Here is a 16,666-nt window from a genome sequence, read left to right as displayed (position 1 = left end):
CATCGTATTGGCACTTAAAATAAGTTTCCTCAAAATTGAAAAGTTTTTAAGATTGTTTTGGAGATACCCATGCCGTTGCCCATTGGTTCCTTGTTGAGGAAATGCCTGATCGGTTCGTGCGGGGCTGTGCGCTGCAGAAGACGGCGAGCCGATTGGTGGAATCGGAGCGGTATGCGCCGGGTCGCGGAGTGCGCTCGGTGCAGGAGCCCCGGAGACACGGGGCTCCTCAGCTGCAGGTCCGGGGACCGAGGGCCGCTCGATCTGAGGGCAGCTGCGTGCCGTTTCTGCAGCGTCTCCGCAGACGAACGGGGGGGCACAGAGGAGCTCTTTGACTGCCCAGCTGCCGGCGGGAAGGGGCGGTCCTCTCGGCTCCCTGCTCTGACTGCGCTCTCTGTGTCTCCTCTGACTGCTGCACCTGAAACGCCACGTTCTCTGCTCCCCGAGAACTACACCCCCGAGGACAGGAAGTGTCCCACGCCGAGGGTTCAGCTCCAGGTTCTTCAGCCCGCTGTTCTGGACCCTGAAAGAGCTCTTCCGCTGGCGATGTTATTTCAGTTCGGCTACAGAAGAATCCCCCCCCCCCCCCCCCCACAAACAATTCAATTCACTGACAAACTTTCTGTAGAAAATTGAACTCGACGTGCGGTGACACAGGATGGGTATGACGTGTCTCTTGTATCACTTTATACCAGTGCTTCCTTTAGTAAGTTTATTTGAAAAGCTTATTTGGTTCTTGTGATATATTACATTTCATCATGAATGTGAAAAAAAATAGCTACTTGGTCTCCTTTGTTATAAAGCAAAGGTGGTATCCACAATTCCGTTTAAGATAATGTTTACCTTAGATTTATGGATTATATAATTACCATGTTCATCTCTTCTCCTTTTCATTCTGTCCATTTTGGTGTGGAAAAAATATTTGGTCCCAATTTGTAGTCTGGGAATAGGTGGCCTGCCTGGCAAGACATGGTAAATACGTACCATGCATTTTAGCTCTTGTTTTTATCCCTTTTTTATTATTAAATGTAGTATTAGAGGTGGTTCTGATAAGGCCTACATTTTAAGAGATCATTTGTAATTAGATTCAGTAATCTAAACCTTTTATCTGCAATATGTACAGTACCGTTACTGTAAATTGATCTCAAACTCAATTGATCTGCTGTTTCAATTGTGATTATACATGAGATGAATACATTTCTATGTGTGTGAGTCTGTGTGTGTATGTGTGTGCGTCTGTGTGTGTATGTGTGTGTGTGTGTGTGTGTGTGTGTGTGTGTGTGTGACGGGGCGTAAAACTTTAGGTTGGATAGAAATTCCAAATATTCACTGAAAAATCCCTGTGAGAGATATGGTTGGTTTTTGCATTCGCTCTGCGGTGCAACCACGAACGACCGGTTTGGATTACGGTTCAGACGGGATTTCGGCAGCACTGAACGTTCTTAAATGTTGCTTCCTAACCGAACGACGGTGTTCCTTTCTTTATGCAGAACATGCATAATTTCACCGACTTGGGATCCTTTTTTCCCCGGAAGCCTGAAGAATCTGCTGAGCGCATGGGTTGGGGTCGCCTTATTGTACACTCACTGTGCTACGTCTTTGTTTATCGGTGTCGCATTGTATTACTGTCGCCACCTGGGCCCACAGGAATTGTTTAAATACTGGGTTCAGGTTCTGCTGCAATAACACGAGTGCTGGAAATGTGCGGCAGACTGTTTCAATAATGTAAATCAGTATTGAATGAGATGTATTTATTTTTAATGTGTTTTTAAGGAGGATATGCTCCTCTCCTGAAATTGTTGGTAATAAAATGGAAACGCTACTCATATTTGTGTCTGAGCGTCTCTGTCTGGTGTGACTCGTCAGACGGCTTCTGTACTGCGTTTTTTTGGCACGTTCTGTGTTCAGGTTTTTCAGGCAAGTGACTTTCCTTGCAAATATTTCTGGCATTATTTATTTTTTTATTTTTTTATTTTTTTTTTATGATCAAGTGTGTTTATTTTATTTTATTCAAAAATATTTCTCACACAGAACATTAAACCGTTTTTTTTTTTCCTTTTCCCCTCAAAACATTGCCCCCCCCCCCCCATCCAGCACTTAAAAACGATCTTTTTTTCTTTTAATTTAAGGCACTCTTTTTAGGGGGAATCTTCTCTAACTCAATTCCCCTGTACAGTGTTCAGCAATATCGAGAACATTGTGTCAGCAATGACAATCTCTCTGTGGTGCTGAACGTTCTGAAGCTAAATCATTTGATCTATTGCTGGAAGTGCTTGGGCCAACCTGCTGTACTAAGCGCCCAGAACTCTACAGCCAGACTTAGTGAGGACTGACAGTGCAAATTCCTGTAACCCTCTGTCCTTGACAAGGTCTTTTATTACCTACATTTGAAAGCCAGCATTTTGACGTTATGGCTATTCTTCTATAGCCGTCATGTGTAAGTCATAAAACATGGAATATGCGCAATTAGGAGCTGTAATGTACCCCTCTATACGAAAATGACACCTCCCTACTCAAACCACACCTCTCTCACCACAACTCTCATTCCACGCACATTTTGTCTTCGTTGTTTATCTGTGTGTCCTGTTGCTTGTGAAGTTTGTAGTGATATTTTCACATTCCTGGTTTCCATAAAGTAAAACTACTGGTATTACTATGAAGACAAACCCCTTCAGTTTACAGTGTTTATTGTCCACTATCCACTATAGAAACCGGTGCACTGCGCTGCCCTCTAGTGGAGCATTAGAATTAATAAAACCAAGATTTCTCTCCGTCTTTAAGGTGCTCCTTCCGCTGCGAGTGGAAATGAGGTCAGTGAAATTTGAATCACAGTGAGTCTGTTTTGGATTATGGAAAGCAGGACGATGGGTTGTGTATATTCAAACGGGGAAAGGTCAGGAATGCTGGGAGTCTTGCTTGCAGTGGGTTATGTTTATTTACCCCTGTGTCTTTCTTAGGCAGTGGAATTTTACTTCATAAAGTAAATGATAAACTCCCACAGTGTGTCATAACATTCAGTCACTACTTGGAAAACACAGGTTTTGTCAGCAGGATAAATAGAAGTGAAATGTGTTAGCTTGAAAGATTGATGTTTAAATGATTCGGTTAAGATTGTTTTCCATGGCTGTTTTCGTTTGGGTTTGTTATGCACTGCCTCTCTCTAAAAAAAGAATAGAAAAAAGAAAAGATTGTTTGACTGAGGGTAAAATGTAGACACTTTGCAGACTTTTAACTGCAAATGTTAAGTACACTGGGCAAACCTTTCATTTCAGGTGAAAATGTTCTCTTTGTGCTGCACAGAATAAGCTGTGTCATATGTTTGTGAAAGCCAGAAAGGCATACAAACAAAACAATGCAGTGGTTTCTTTATTTCTTATTCTCTGTCGTCCTTCAAAGTCTGAGGAATTTGAAAAGTCGTGTGTCTTTTCAAATACTGCCAGGAGTATACAAATGGATTCATTAGGAAGTATTTTTTCACACCTGAGAGTGGTCATTGTGCAGAATAGCTTACCAGGACATGGTAAGCTAGGCTTGATACGGCTTGATACGGTTCAAGATATTGTTTCACGTTTAGGCAAACTAAGCAGTAGGTACACTTTAGTGTTAGGAAAAGGTTCTCATCATTATGTTCTCCTGTTGTAATTGATGTTGTGTGCTGCTGTACAATTATACAGGTGTCATTCGGGGTTTTACTTTTTATGCCGACATACAGTATGTGCCCGTTCTGTGAAATTGCGCATCCTTGAATTGACAAAGCATGCCTCGGTTCATTTGATCACACGTAAGTTTATTGATGGATTCTTCTCAGATGATGGCGTTCTGGCGTACGGCTTACGAGGTCTCTCTCCTTAGTTGCTGACCATTTGCTGCAGAAACAGGAAACAGATTTTGGATCAGTGCGATTAACACAGAGCTGAGCATCACACACTGTGTAACCTGGATACCCCAGCGGCAGTATTGATACCCCAGGGGCAGTACTGATACCCCAGGGGCATTATTGATACCCCAGAGGACGTATTGATACCCCAGGGGCATTATTGATATTGCAGAGAAATTATTGATACTCCGCAGGCATTATTGATACTGGAGGGGCATTAATATTGCTGAAGCATTATTAATATTGCAGTGGAATGCAATATTCTCTCTCACTCCCTCTGGCAGTATTTGCATTGTGGGAAGGGGAATTGATTGATTTATTGATATTTTACATATACAAGCTTGTTATTGCAGACAGAGAGACTTCTGGAGACAACGCATATTGATCTGATTTGTTAATAGATACTTTCAGAATTATTCATTGAGCTTTTCTCATAACATCCATTTCATTATCTAACGTCATTTTAATTTAAGATATGCTTTGTGATTTCTTCTGACACCTTGCTGGAACTGACTGATTTGGCTGAACTTTTTGCCTTTACCTGAAGCATTTATAAAGACATTAATGCAAATTTAATGAAAAAGAATGCAATTTATGATACATAATGGCAGTGTCTGGAATTAAATCAGCCTGTGCGTGTGTGTGTGTGTGTGTGTGTGTATGTGTGTCTGTGTGCACATGTGTGTGTGTGTCTGTGTGCGTGCGTGTGTGTGTGTCTATGTGTGTGTGTCTGTGTGCGTGCGTGTGTGTGTCTGTGTGTCTGTGTGCGGGTGTGTGTATGTGTGCGTGTGTGTGAGTGTGTGTGTGTGTCTGTGTGCGTGCGTGTGTGTGTGTGCGTCTGTGTCTGTGTGCGTGCTTGTGTGTGTGCATGTGTGTGTGTGTCTGGGTGTGTGCGTGCGTGTGTGTGTCTGTGTGTTTGTGTCTGTGTGCGTGTGTGTGTGTGTGTGTGTGTGTGTGTGTGTCTGTGTGTGTGTGTGTGTGTGTGTGTGTGTCTGGGTGCGTGCATGTGTGTGTGTCTGTGTGTCTGTGTGTCCGTGTGTGAGTGCGTGTGTGCGTGCGTGTGTGTGCGTGTTCGTGCGTGCGTGTGTGTGTGCGTGTGTGTGTGTGTGTCTGTGTACATACGTGTGTGTGTGTGCGTATGTGTGTCTGGGTGCGTGCATGTGTGTGTGTTTGTGTGTTTGTGTGGGGGAACTGTTTTTGTCTCTCGATTCTGCTAGGGGAATTTTAACCGTGTTTGTATAATGGAAGATTGCTGAACCTTATAAGTGAGTTGGGGTGAGTTTCTTATGACATTGTTTGTTCAAACAACACCTATAACTGTTCATGAGTGCATTTTAAAAATTGACATTTTAGGCTTTTAGCAGATGCCCTTATCTGGAGTAACTTACACAGTATACGTTCCATTTTTACATACAATCCATTTATAGCGGTGGATGTCTTTACTGAAGTAGTTTAGGGCAGGGACCTACTGTAGCTCACAACGTACAGCCGCGCCCAACCTGGGAATCAAACCTACAGTTTTTACTGGCCATTACGAGCCCTGCTCCATAACCAAGCCGCTACACTGCGCCCCCCAGTGTGTGAAAGCACACTGTGCAAATGTAGTGAGTGTAATTATGTAGTGGCTGGCAGAGAACAGGCCTGAAGAAGTGGTTTTCTGACTATTTTCTGCGAAAGGCTGACACCAGTCGTGACATCGGGCAGCACTAGGCTTTCATACCGCTGATAATAAGTGTGTTTGCGGGGTTGTGTGGCGGTGGGGTGAGCTGCACTCACGGTGTTGATCCAGTCGATGTAGGAGCTGACTTGGGTGAAGACGGTGGGCTTCTTGGCCAGGTTGCACTTGAGCCCTGAGCCGAAGCTCACGATGCCGTGGACCTCCCAGGCCCCGTCGGCGTTCTGGCAGTTCAGGGGTCCGCCGGAGTCTCCCTGCCGGCCCGAAAAACAAACACACACCCCCGTATCAGACCGGGAGGAACGGGGGCTGCTCAGGGCCCGTGTCCGGGACATGGGCCGGATTCTGCAGGTCAGCGTTTAGCAGGTGAACTCTCCTGCTTTTTATTCATCGTTCTGTTATTATTGTTCCTGAAACTGCTCCTCTATTATAGGAGGCCCTATTATACAAAAACATACAACACAATATTTACATGTAGTTTTTAGGGAAGCACGTTACCAACCTGATTTCAGTGTATATAGACTGTCCTAGTGTAAAATCCAGCTATGACCATCTTGAAATTACCAGCTACCATCTGTTTCAAGGTTGAGCTGGTCAAACCATGTTTGGAGCTGCTCTAAACTGGTCAACCTGCTACCAGCTGTTTCAAAACCTAGCTTCAACTGGTCAAATCAACTGGTTATGGTTTGCACTGGTCAAACAGCTGTCGGCTGTTTCAAAAAGCTAGCTTGAGCTGTTTCGTTCAGCGGGGTGATGTTCAAAGTGAGAATAACTGGAAGAGTTTTTCCAGAAGAGCGAACAGTGCCAAAGGGAGCAGCCTGTAGCTGATGTAGCAGTGTGGAGAGGGAGGACTGGGAGGACTGGGGGGACTGGGGGGACTGGGGGGACTGGGAGGACTGGGGGGACTGGGAGGACTGGGGGGAACGGGGGGACTGGGAGGACTGGGGGGACTGGGGGGACTGGGAGGACTGGGAGGACCGGGGGGACTGGGGGGACTGGAGGGACTGGCAGGACTGGGAGGACTGGGAGGACTGGGGGGACTGGCAGGACCGGGGGGACCGGGGGGACTGGCAGGACTGGGGGGACTGGGAGGACTGCCAGGACCGGGGGGACTGGGAGGACCGGGGGGACCGGGGGGACTGGGAGGACCGGGGGGACCGGGGGGACTGGGAGGACCGGGGGGACCGGGGGGACTCACGTTGCAGCCCGACACGACGCCGTCTCCGCCGGCGCACACCATGGTGTCCTTCACCTGGCTGCCCCACCAGTCGGGCTTGGTGCAGGTGGGGAAGTCCACCACGGGCAGCAGGGCCTGCTGCAGGACGTCAGCGATGGGGCCGCCGGCTGTGGAGGGAGGCAGGGCAGAGCGGGGCTTTACCGGGTGAGCACTGAGGCCTACAGGCCCTCATGGGTTAGGATGAGGCAGCGGTGTTGGACCCTTGCAGGGCAGAGCGAGTACTGCTCACCAGAACACGGTGCAGAGTTTACCAGCAGGCTACACACTCATATTTTCTCAGGATGCAGAGCTCTGCGCTAATTTATGCGTTCATAAGTTGGTTAAAGGAGCACACTAATGCATCCCAGGGGAGAGGGTGTTGAGGGACGGAGCTCACTGTAGATGCGCCCCCAGCCGGTGACGTAGCAGGGCTCGTTATGGGGCAGGATGTAGCCGGCCTCAGGAAGACACGCGGGCATGATGGCGTCGCTAACGGTGACGGGCGCCTCCAGCTTTATCAGCGCGATGTCGTTACTGCGGAAACGCCCACAGGAAGAGTCCAGTTAAAGCCTCTGACCAATCAGAGTCAAAAACCAAAGGTGTTTATGTGAGCTGAGATTATTGGGAAATCATCCTTACAATGACTGAATTCATGGCGTGCCTTAAATTAAATAATTGTCAAGTCACATTTCATTACATCACATCACATTGGCTGAAGAGAAAATTTTACTGAAAAGCATGTAAAAAATATTTGCATATGCGTCTGTGGTGTGCCGAGACCCTGTGTATGATCTGTTTTTTCCAGACATAACAGTGCAGCCCATTTCTAATTAAAATGCATATTACACTTAGATTTCATGGCCTGGATTAGGTACTTGATTATAGCCTACCTACCCACAAATAATGGATGTGAATCCCTCTCTTATTAAACTGTTCTCCTGACGTGCCATTTTAAAGTTTGCCCATACAATGCTGTCATCAGAATATAAAACCATTTTCCTGATTACGGCAGTGTGCCAAAATGTCTGCTTCTTCAGCCTCATCTCAATGTAAAAAAAATAAAATAAAATGCTGAGTGCAGACCTTTTATGAATGTGCTGTAATTAGTGTCTAAAATGGAAACGGTATTTTCCGGAAATACCTCGTACCGGATGAAGAAGGGGTTCCACTTCTCGTGGACGATCATCTTGCTGGCGGGGATGGCCACAGAGTCCACCTCCGTCTCCTTCAGGTTGTGCTTCCCCAGCACCACCCTGTAGGTGCGACTGGAGCTGCAGCGCAGGCCAGAGAGGAGCACAGAGTCGGGTAAATGGTTAGGCTATTTATATAGCGCCTTTATCCGAAGCGCTGTACAATTGATGCTTCTCATTCACCCATTCATACACACACTCACACTCACACTCACACACCGACGGCGATTGGCTGCCATGCAAGGCGCCGACCAGCTCGTCAGGAGCATTTGGGGGTTAGGTGTCTTGCTCAGGGACACTTGGACACAGCCCGGGCGGGGGATCGAACCGGCAACCCTCCGACTGCCAGACGACTGCTGTTACTGCCTGAGCCATGTCGCCCCAGGTACAGTACATGGTAAAACACACACAGTCAGTTACAGTACTTGGTAAAACACACAGACAGTCAGGTATAGTACTTGGTAAAACACACAGATAGTCAGGTACAGTACATGGTAAAACACACAGTCAGGTACAGTACATGGTAAAACACACAGATAGTCAGGTACAGTACTTGGTAAAACACACAGATAGTCAGGTACAGTACATGGTAAAACAGTCAGACAGTCAGGTACAGTACATGGTAAAACAGTCAGACAGTCAGGTACAGTACATGGTAAAACAGTCAGACAGTCAGGTATAGTACTTGGTAAAACACTCAGACAGTCAGGTACAGTACTTGGTAAAACACACAGACAGTCAGGTACAGTACTTGGTAAAACATACAGATAGTCAGGTACAGTACTTGGTAAAACACACAGTCAGGTACAGTACATGGTAAAACACTCAGACAGTCAGGTACAGTACCTTGTAAAACACACAGACAGTCAGGTACAGTACTTGGTAAAACACACAGACAGTCAGGTACAGTACATGGTGAAACACACAGATAGTCAGGTACAGCTCCGGTCAGGTTCAACTTCTGGTCAACAGTGTGTATGCCCGTTATGCGAATACTCCTCCACAATCAGTTCAGTGGAATTAAGATGTACACATGTGCATGTGCACGTGTGTATGGGTTTATGGGTTTATACTGAGCAAATGGATGATGCTGATGATGCTGATGGCGTCCCCCCCCCCCCGTCCTGCTCTCTCACCTGATGCAGTGCGCGGCTGTGAGGACCCAGTCGTTGCTGATCAGGGTGCCCCCGCAGGTGTGGTACCAGTTGCCGTTACTGGTGTACTGGAGAGAGATCTTCGGTCCGGCGGAAATTGAGAAGACGGTCAGGAAAACATGCAAGTAATGGGGGACTTACTCTTTAAGTTTATCAATGATTATCAAAAAAATTTCTGAAAAGGTATTCCTAAGTACTGTACAGTATTGTGCAGAAGTCTTAGGCACCCTAGACTTTATTATATTTGTGTGTATTAGTATAAAAGAACACATTTGGGATTTCCAAATATTCGTTTTCCAAAAGATTTCATTTTACAGAGACATTTTTGTATTTAATTTAAAAAAGTAACATATTACTGTAAGCAATTGACTACTTTTCACATAAAAACTTGATCAAGGCTGTCTGAGATCAGAAGCAAGGAGCCAACCAAAGTCTGCAGAAGAACTGTGGCAAGTTCTCCTACATGCTTGGAACAACCTCCCTGCTGATTGTCTTATAGAACTGCAGGACAGCGTTGGCTATCTCAGAGAAGTGATGCAGTTTTAACAAGGGTGGTCACAAAAAATATTGATTTGATTCAGTTCTTAACTATTCTGGCAAATTACTCAAATGTAAATGTAGTACATTTATTTAGGACCTTTCATTGAATTATTTTTGAAAGAATCTTATGTGTACAGAATGTTATACCAGTGCCTAAGACTTTTGCACAGTACTGTATACTGGACATACTGTATTGTCGAGAGGTCAATATATCTTTACAGTGTATGAATGACAAAATCTGGAGATTACTGTACCGCATTAATAATATTTGTAGTTTAGCTGACACTTTTATCCAAAGTGACTTACAGTTGATAAGACTATCGTAGCTACACCGTGGCTTGTACCAGCCATGTACCTTAGCCACTAGGCTACAGGTTGCCCCCTTTACCATGTTCATATTATTTTGGTAAGTCTCATTTTAGGAATTTAGGTTGATATTGATCCTGAAAGTTTTCCTTCATTTTCCCCATCCCATATATTATTATTATATATTATATCATTATATTATTATTATATTGTATTATATCCATGTAATTTAATTTGCAAAGCACCCTGGGAAAATACCTTTCAGAACGGAGCAATATTAAAGTTTGACTGCATGGATAATGGGACAGTAGTGAAGTTTAACACCTGACTGAACTCACCTGCCAGGGCCAGCTGTAGGGCCTGGCGTCCACACCTCCAACCACCCTGGTCACCACGGGGGGGAACGTGGGCAGCCCACATCCGTAGGCTGGGGAACACACGCATACAGTGTGCGCACACATGCACACGCACATACAGACGTGTGTGCGTACACAGACACACGCATGCAGACAGACAGGCACACACAGACAAGCGCATGCAGAAATGCACACACACACACACGCACATACAGACATGCACACACACACGCACATACAGACATGCACACACACACACACGCACATACAGACATGCACACACACACACACACACATACAGATATGCAGATACACAGACATGCGCATACAGACACACACACACACACACACATAAACAAATGCACATATCGAAGATACCAAGTATGTTACCTGGATGTTACCTGTCTCTACAGCCCCATAAAAATAATATCATCAATTTATTATCATCTTAAACAGGAGCTCATAAATAAATGAATAAATTCAATAATAGGTCAAACTGGGTTCGTTTATTTCCTTGAGACCGAATGGGCCAGTTTCACAGATGCACATTAAGCCAAACTCTGGTGTAAATTCAATTTCTAATGGAGTTTCACCAAACAAAATTCAATTTATTCCAAGAATGAGTTTACTCTGTATGTGGAACAGGTCCAATATGCTGTAAATGCCTTGTTGTCCAATGCTTTAGTTTCACAGTGTGATTATGATCAGACAAAACCCAAAGCAATAATATCTAATCCATTCTTTATCAGATTAGGTAGAAGTAATAGGGCAGTATGTATCTGAAAGAGAATGGGACAATTCTTACTCACCGCCAGCAATGAGAACAGCCAGGACCACAAACTTCATCATGATTGTATCTTCAATTAATGTTCCTGAGCTGGGGCCTTATATATCTAGGGAATGAGAATTAAATGCAATTCTGGGAAATATTACACATGCTCATCTGGATAATTATATCAATAATGCACTTTGGACAAAAAATTAAAAATAGCCTCGCCTTAATATTGGAACTGAGGTCAACTGGTGTTGTATAACTATTAACCAATCAGGGCAGGAGGGAGACACGCCACATGAGTTTTATCTGAATTTTCCCACCATTACCCGAAGCCCAAAAGGCTGAGTTGTTCATCCATAGTTTCAAACAAATGTTTTTACAAATGTAATCCTAATAGGCCCAGACAGAGCTATAGAATTTAAAAACCCTTGAAATTACACTAATGCTAAATTGATAACAATAATTGGAACATTAAATTATAATATGAGATTGATTTGTTCATTAACATTTTTAAAAATTACATATTTTTCTCTTCTTGAACATTCTCATCCAGAAAAGAAAAATGGTATTGTATGTAGTGATAATTACATTATGTTTAAGGTTGTTTCAAGGCAAATGTAAAGAAATAAATGCATACATGTTCAATTCAATTGAATTTTCCCTTCAGTTGATGTACTCCCTCCATATATTTAATGAAAATTTTAGGGCCAACTAAACAAAGTTTATTCATCATTATTTGATACAAGGTATTCTCATACACCTTTCATGTTCTAATAGCAAAACGTGATCTGTCTTGTTCTTCAGGAAACAATGTGATTATCTTTAAGAACATTTCATATTAGAGGCTACTGCTCTCCGTTATGTATTTGAAATGTACTGTACATTTAAATACTTCAATGTCTATTTCATAATAATTCAATACTGGCTGCACAGTGATATTTTGGACTGGTGGACACCTGTACAGCATTTCTGAGAAACGCTGGGACACCCAATAGTTGAGCACCTGGGGATTTCACACAACCTTTCCAAATGCTGAGAGATACAAGCATATATTTTTGGATATTTATCTCCAAGGTTAAGTTAAGTGGAATAATGTACCTGGAAGTGATGTGGGATTGGGCCGTTTATTTCCTCAGGTGTTTTTGCATCATGGTTTTGTGGTATATATAAGGACGACCGTTTGGCTCATGAACACTGAAGACAGTCGTCATGAAGTTCCTGATCTTGGCTTTCTTTGTTGCTGGTGGTAAGCAAGGAAATAGATTTATCCACATTTTCTTATTCAGTACTTACCTGAAAAAATGCATTCAGTATTTCAACATATTTGACTGCTGAAATCACAGTCAGTTTTCATGCATGTTTTCAAGACCAGGCTTGATACAGTGCTTCATACTATTTCGCTTTTCAGCGAATAGATACACTTTTAGTCGTAGTGGTAGGAAAAGACCAGTATTGCTGGGTGGCCTATTTTTGTGATTACGTTATGTTACGTTCATAATCATATTCTGCTAGGCTGTACACAAAGTCGATTGGCAAGGGCCTGAGCATTGATGTAAATGGGCCGTTCTGAATGGACTTGTGACGGCTTTGACAGACAGTGCCGTGTCTCATTGCTCTGGCTGTTCTGGTTGTTCTTTTAGCCTACGGGTGTGGGCTGCCCACCTTTCCCCCTGTGGTGACCCGGGTGGTCGGGGGTGACGACGTCAGGCAGAGCAGCTGGCCCTGGCAGGTGAGAGAGCCGGCAATCCCACAATTCCACTGGCGTAGGGAACATCCCGGAAGTGACATCACTGCTTTTTGTTTCTCTCCGCCCGACAGGTGTCTCTGCAGTACAGGAGCGGCAGTAACTTCTACCACACCTGCGGTGGCACTCTGATCTCCTCCGAATGGGTCCTCACCGCGGCTCACTGCATCGGGTACGAGAAACGCACGGGGATGGTGTCTGCGGCAAAAAAAACAACAATAAGTCAATCTCCACAATAGTCTTATTTTTCACGTTAATTAACTGACACCTCAAATCATCTTCTTTTCTTTTCTTTTTTGCTAAATAAAACTGTTTTGTCTCATTTCAAGATTTGCCAATGGGATAAAACAAATTAACACTTGTGCGAACGGTACCCGAAACAACCTGATATTTCATAATTTACAAAACAATAAGATCTTAAGTCGATCTTAAGACAGCCATTTTTGCGCAATGGCATATAATGAACTTAAGAATTATTTATATCATATGAAATCATAAATGGTCTATTCTGTGGCTTCTGATGTTCTTTTTTTTTTTAATTTTTATGAAAATATTAGTATTAGCATTTCAGGCTAACAACATTAGTGTGTTGTGGTTTGTTTTGGACCCAGCAGCAGTCGCACCTATAGAGTCTACCTGGGCAAGCACAGCCTGGACACCGACAACGAGCCCGGCTCCCTCGCCGTCAGCCCCTCCAAGATCGTCGTCCATCCCAACTGGGACTCCTACAGAATCCGGTAGGTGTCGGCCGCTCCGATTGGGCCGTGTGACTTCCCCCGGCGGTGACATCACTCTGATGACCGTGTCCCGCGTGCGTTCCGCAGCAACGACATTGCCCTGATCAAGCTCGCCAGCCCCGTCGCCACCACCGACTCCATCATGCCCGCCTGTATTCCCGATTCTGGCACTATCCTGACCCACGATTACCCTTGCTACGTCACTGGCTGGGGACGTCTCTGGAGTGAGTTACTTCTTTTTTTTCCCCCCTATTAAGTTATAGAAATAATACTCTCTTGGAATGGGAATAATACAATAGCATTGATAGGCAATAACTCATATGAATCCTTTCAGGCCCAATGTCAAGAGGCTCCACCAAAATCCCTAGGAGTTTTGGCTTGGGATTTGGGTGGAGCCTCTTGATATTGGGCCTTGGGTCTTGGGTTGAGAAAGTTTAGAATTTTGTAGGGTTTTAATAGGGGCTCAAAGCAATAGCATAGCAGTCATTTTGATCGGTTGAAAAGGTGTAAGGTCAAGAATAGATCATTCAGTAATGGTAACAACTACATTAGTTATTGCCAATTCATATTGGAATGAAAAAGTCAGTTAATGTATTTGTTAATATGTTAGTTTACTGCTAAAAAGTGCATTAACTAGTGAAATGTTAAGAGTGAACTACATTAGTTGCTGCCAATTCATGAACCTTACTGTAAAGTGTGACCAAAAAGGAACAGAGTGGATTTGTGTAGCAGTGTGTAGCATTACATTACATTACATTATTGGCATTTGGCAGACGCTCTTATCCAGAGCGACGTACAGTTGATTCAATGAAGCAGGAGACAATCCTCCCCTGGAGCAATGCAGGGTTAAGGGCCTTGCTCGAGGGCCCAATGGCTGTGCGGCTATTATTGTGGCTACACCGGGATTAGAACCACCGACCTTGCGTGTCCCAGTCGTTTACCTTAACCACTATGCTACAGGCCACCCCTAGCAGGTCTGTGCGTGACTAGGCTGCGGTTGCCTGTGCATAAACCCGCTCCGTGCCTCTCTCCGTAGCCGGTGGCCCCCTGGCTGACATCCTCCAGCAGGCCCTCCTGCCCGTGGTCAGCCACTCCGTCTGCAGCAAGCCCGACTGGTGGGGCAGCCTGGTCACCAACAACATGATCTGCACTGGAGGAGACGGCCAGCTGGCCAGCTGCAACGTGAGTCGCCGTTCTCCCACGTCCAGCTCTCGCCGTCTCTGAGAAGAACCTGTGTCGCTGTCGAGGACCCGGCCCTAGGCCCCCCTGATGAGAGATTGACGGGGGATGGGTTAGGCAGGAATGCATTGTTAACCCCTCGCACACGCCATCGAGGTGGTAGTAAGCACGCCCGTAAGAGGAAAAATATGCGGTTCAGAGCTAATGAGCAGCCCTAATTGTCAGCAGAGGAGTCTGAAGTCAGGGGACTTAGATTTAGAGTACTAAGGAGCAAGGCTAAAGGTCTGACTGAGGCCATGCATAGAATGAGTTCCAGCATGACCTTGGAGGAGATTCAACAGCTGTGCTGCTCCTCGCCGAGTGAGCATAGCGACCGCCCCGGATCTCGCTCCCCTACTCACCCGGGACCGTGTCTCGTTGCGCAGGGCGACTCCGGCGGACCCCTGAACTGCCAGAACCCCGACGGATCCTGGGACGTTCACGGCGTGGTTAGCTTCGGCTCCAGCATGGGCTGCAACTACCCCAAGAAGCCCTCCGTGTTCACCCGCGTCAGCGCCTACATCTCCTGGATCAACAACGTGAGTTCTCCATGCCACTGATACTACTACAGTGTACCCTGTACAGGGCTTGTAATGCTAATCACAATTCATCCAACAGATACCTTTATCCGGTGTAACTTCTACTTTTACAGAAAAATTGTACACTGAAAACACACATGCATTATTGTTCATTGCTGCTATAACTTACAGTTTACCTTATAATATTTGTTACTTTTTTTTTTTTCCTACAGGTGATGGCCAGCAACTAAACTGGGGCCCAGATCGTGTGTTATTTCATTCATTAGTGTAACTAAGAACAATAAAATGACCTAGACTACTCCACATGTCTGCTTGTCCTTCCTTATTTCGTCTGGGGAAAAGCCAACAATGGGCGGCTCGGTGGTGGCGTGGGTAGCACTCTTGCCTCAAACAAGATGGTCCTGGGTTCGAGCCCCACCCGGGCCTCTCTGTGCGGAGTTTGCATGTTCTCCCCGTGTTTGCATGGGTTTCCTCCGGGTACTCCGGTTTCCTCCCACAGTCCAAAGACATGCAGGTTAGGCTGATTGGAGAGTCTAAATTGCCCGTAGGTATGAGTGTGTGAGTGAATGGTGTGTGTGCCCTGCGATGGACTGGCGACCTGTCCAGGGTGTATTCCTGCCTTTCACCCCAATGTATGCTGGGATAGGCTCCAGCCCCCCTGCAACCCTGTTCAGGATAAGCGGGTTAGGATAATGAATGAATGAATAAATAGTACATTTGAGTAATATAAATCTATTTATCTGAATCTATGTTGTACACTGTTGCAGCTCTTCTGCGCCGGTTTGAGTTCCCAGGCAGGCAGCTATCAGAAAAGGCACTCTCGCAAGCCCCCTGTGCACATGCACATTATCACACTCTATCAACACTGAAAAAGCGTTACCTTGCCGGTGGCCCCTCAAACAATGTGTGAAACATTAACATGCAGAGAGATTATTTTCTGAAAATCCTGTCAATTATTTCCAGCCCTGGCACCTTGTTTGATCAGTAAAGTGCCTGGATTTACTGAATGGAAATGTACAGCAGCCCCACTGAGATTTCTTTACACAGAAAAATGGTCAGGTGTTAATTCAGCTCTCACATTGTAGGTGACATTTGAGGCAAACGGGACCATAGGCCTGGGACAGAATACGGGGACCATGTCCTTCGTACAATGAATGTTTTTATTGTGCATATAAACTTGACAGAGAATGAAAATGGAATACAGTACTGTGCAGAAGTCTTAGGCACCCCAGACATTATTATATATATATATATATATATATATATATATATATATATATATATGTGTGTGTGTGTGTGTGTGTGTGTGTGTGTGTGTTTATTTTTGTCTGTGTGTTAGTAT

General features: G+C 45.0%; 2 protein-coding genes across 2 annotated transcripts; one reads left to right on the top strand and one right to left on the bottom strand.

The window, feature by feature from the left end:
- Positions 1–226: 226 nt before the first annotated feature.
- Positions 227–11,160, bottom strand: LOC133139563 (chymotrypsin-like elastase family member 2A). The gene is made up of 8 exons (XM_061259135.1): positions 11,121–11,160; positions 10,294–10,382; positions 9,092–9,189; positions 7,914–8,036; positions 7,163–7,299; positions 6,748–6,893; positions 5,595–5,803; positions 227–446 (listed from the first exon to the last, which is right to left on the bottom strand). The coding sequence occupies exons 1-8, from the start codon at positions 11,158–11,160 to the stop codon at positions 227–229; spliced, it is 1,062 nt and encodes a 353-aa protein (XP_061115119.1).
- A 1,135-nt stretch (positions 11,161–12,295) lies between these two features.
- Positions 12,296–15,554, top strand: ela2 (elastase 2). Its single transcript, XM_061256797.1, has 8 exons — positions 12,296–12,332; positions 12,727–12,815; positions 12,905–13,002; positions 13,442–13,567; positions 13,655–13,791; positions 14,604–14,749; positions 15,172–15,324; positions 15,537–15,554. The coding sequence occupies exons 1-8, from the start codon at positions 12,296–12,298 to the stop codon at positions 15,552–15,554; spliced, it is 804 nt and encodes a 267-aa protein (XP_061112781.1).
- The last annotated feature ends 1,112 nt before the right edge of the window (positions 15,555–16,666 follow it).

The sequence above is a fragment of the Conger conger genome, chromosome 10 (assembly GCF_963514075.1).
Source record: "Conger conger chromosome 10, fConCon1.1, whole genome shotgun sequence".
Taxonomy (NCBI): domain Eukaryota; kingdom Metazoa; phylum Chordata; class Actinopteri; order Anguilliformes; family Congridae; genus Conger; species Conger conger.
Note: the sequence above shows the minus strand (reverse complement) of the source record. Positions and strands in the feature narration are given on the sequence as shown.

Coding starts and splice junctions, on each gene's coding strand:
- LOC133139563 (XM_061259135.1), bottom strand. CDS start 11,160: ATGATGAAGTTTGTGGTCCTGGCTGTTCTCATTGCTGGCG. Junction 6,894..7,162: donor CGGCTGGGGGCGCATCTACA/GTGAGCTCCGTC, acceptor CTCCCTCCACAG/CCGGCGGCCCCATCGCTGAC. Junction 5,804..6,747: donor GCGTCGTGTCGGGCTGCAAC/GTGAGTCCCCCC, acceptor TCGGGCCGGCAG/GGAGACTCCGGCGGACCCCT.
- ela2 (XM_061256797.1), top strand. CDS start 12,296: ATGAAGTTCCTGATCTTGGCTTTCTTTGTTGCTGGTG. Junction 12,816..12,904: donor AGAGCAGCTGGCCCTGGCAG/GTGAGAGAGCCG, acceptor TCCGCCCGACAG/GTGTCTCTGCAGTACAGGAG. Junction 13,792..14,603: donor TGGCTGGGGACGTCTCTGGA/GTGAGTTACTTC, acceptor CTCTCTCCGTAG/CCGGTGGCCCCCTGGCTGAC.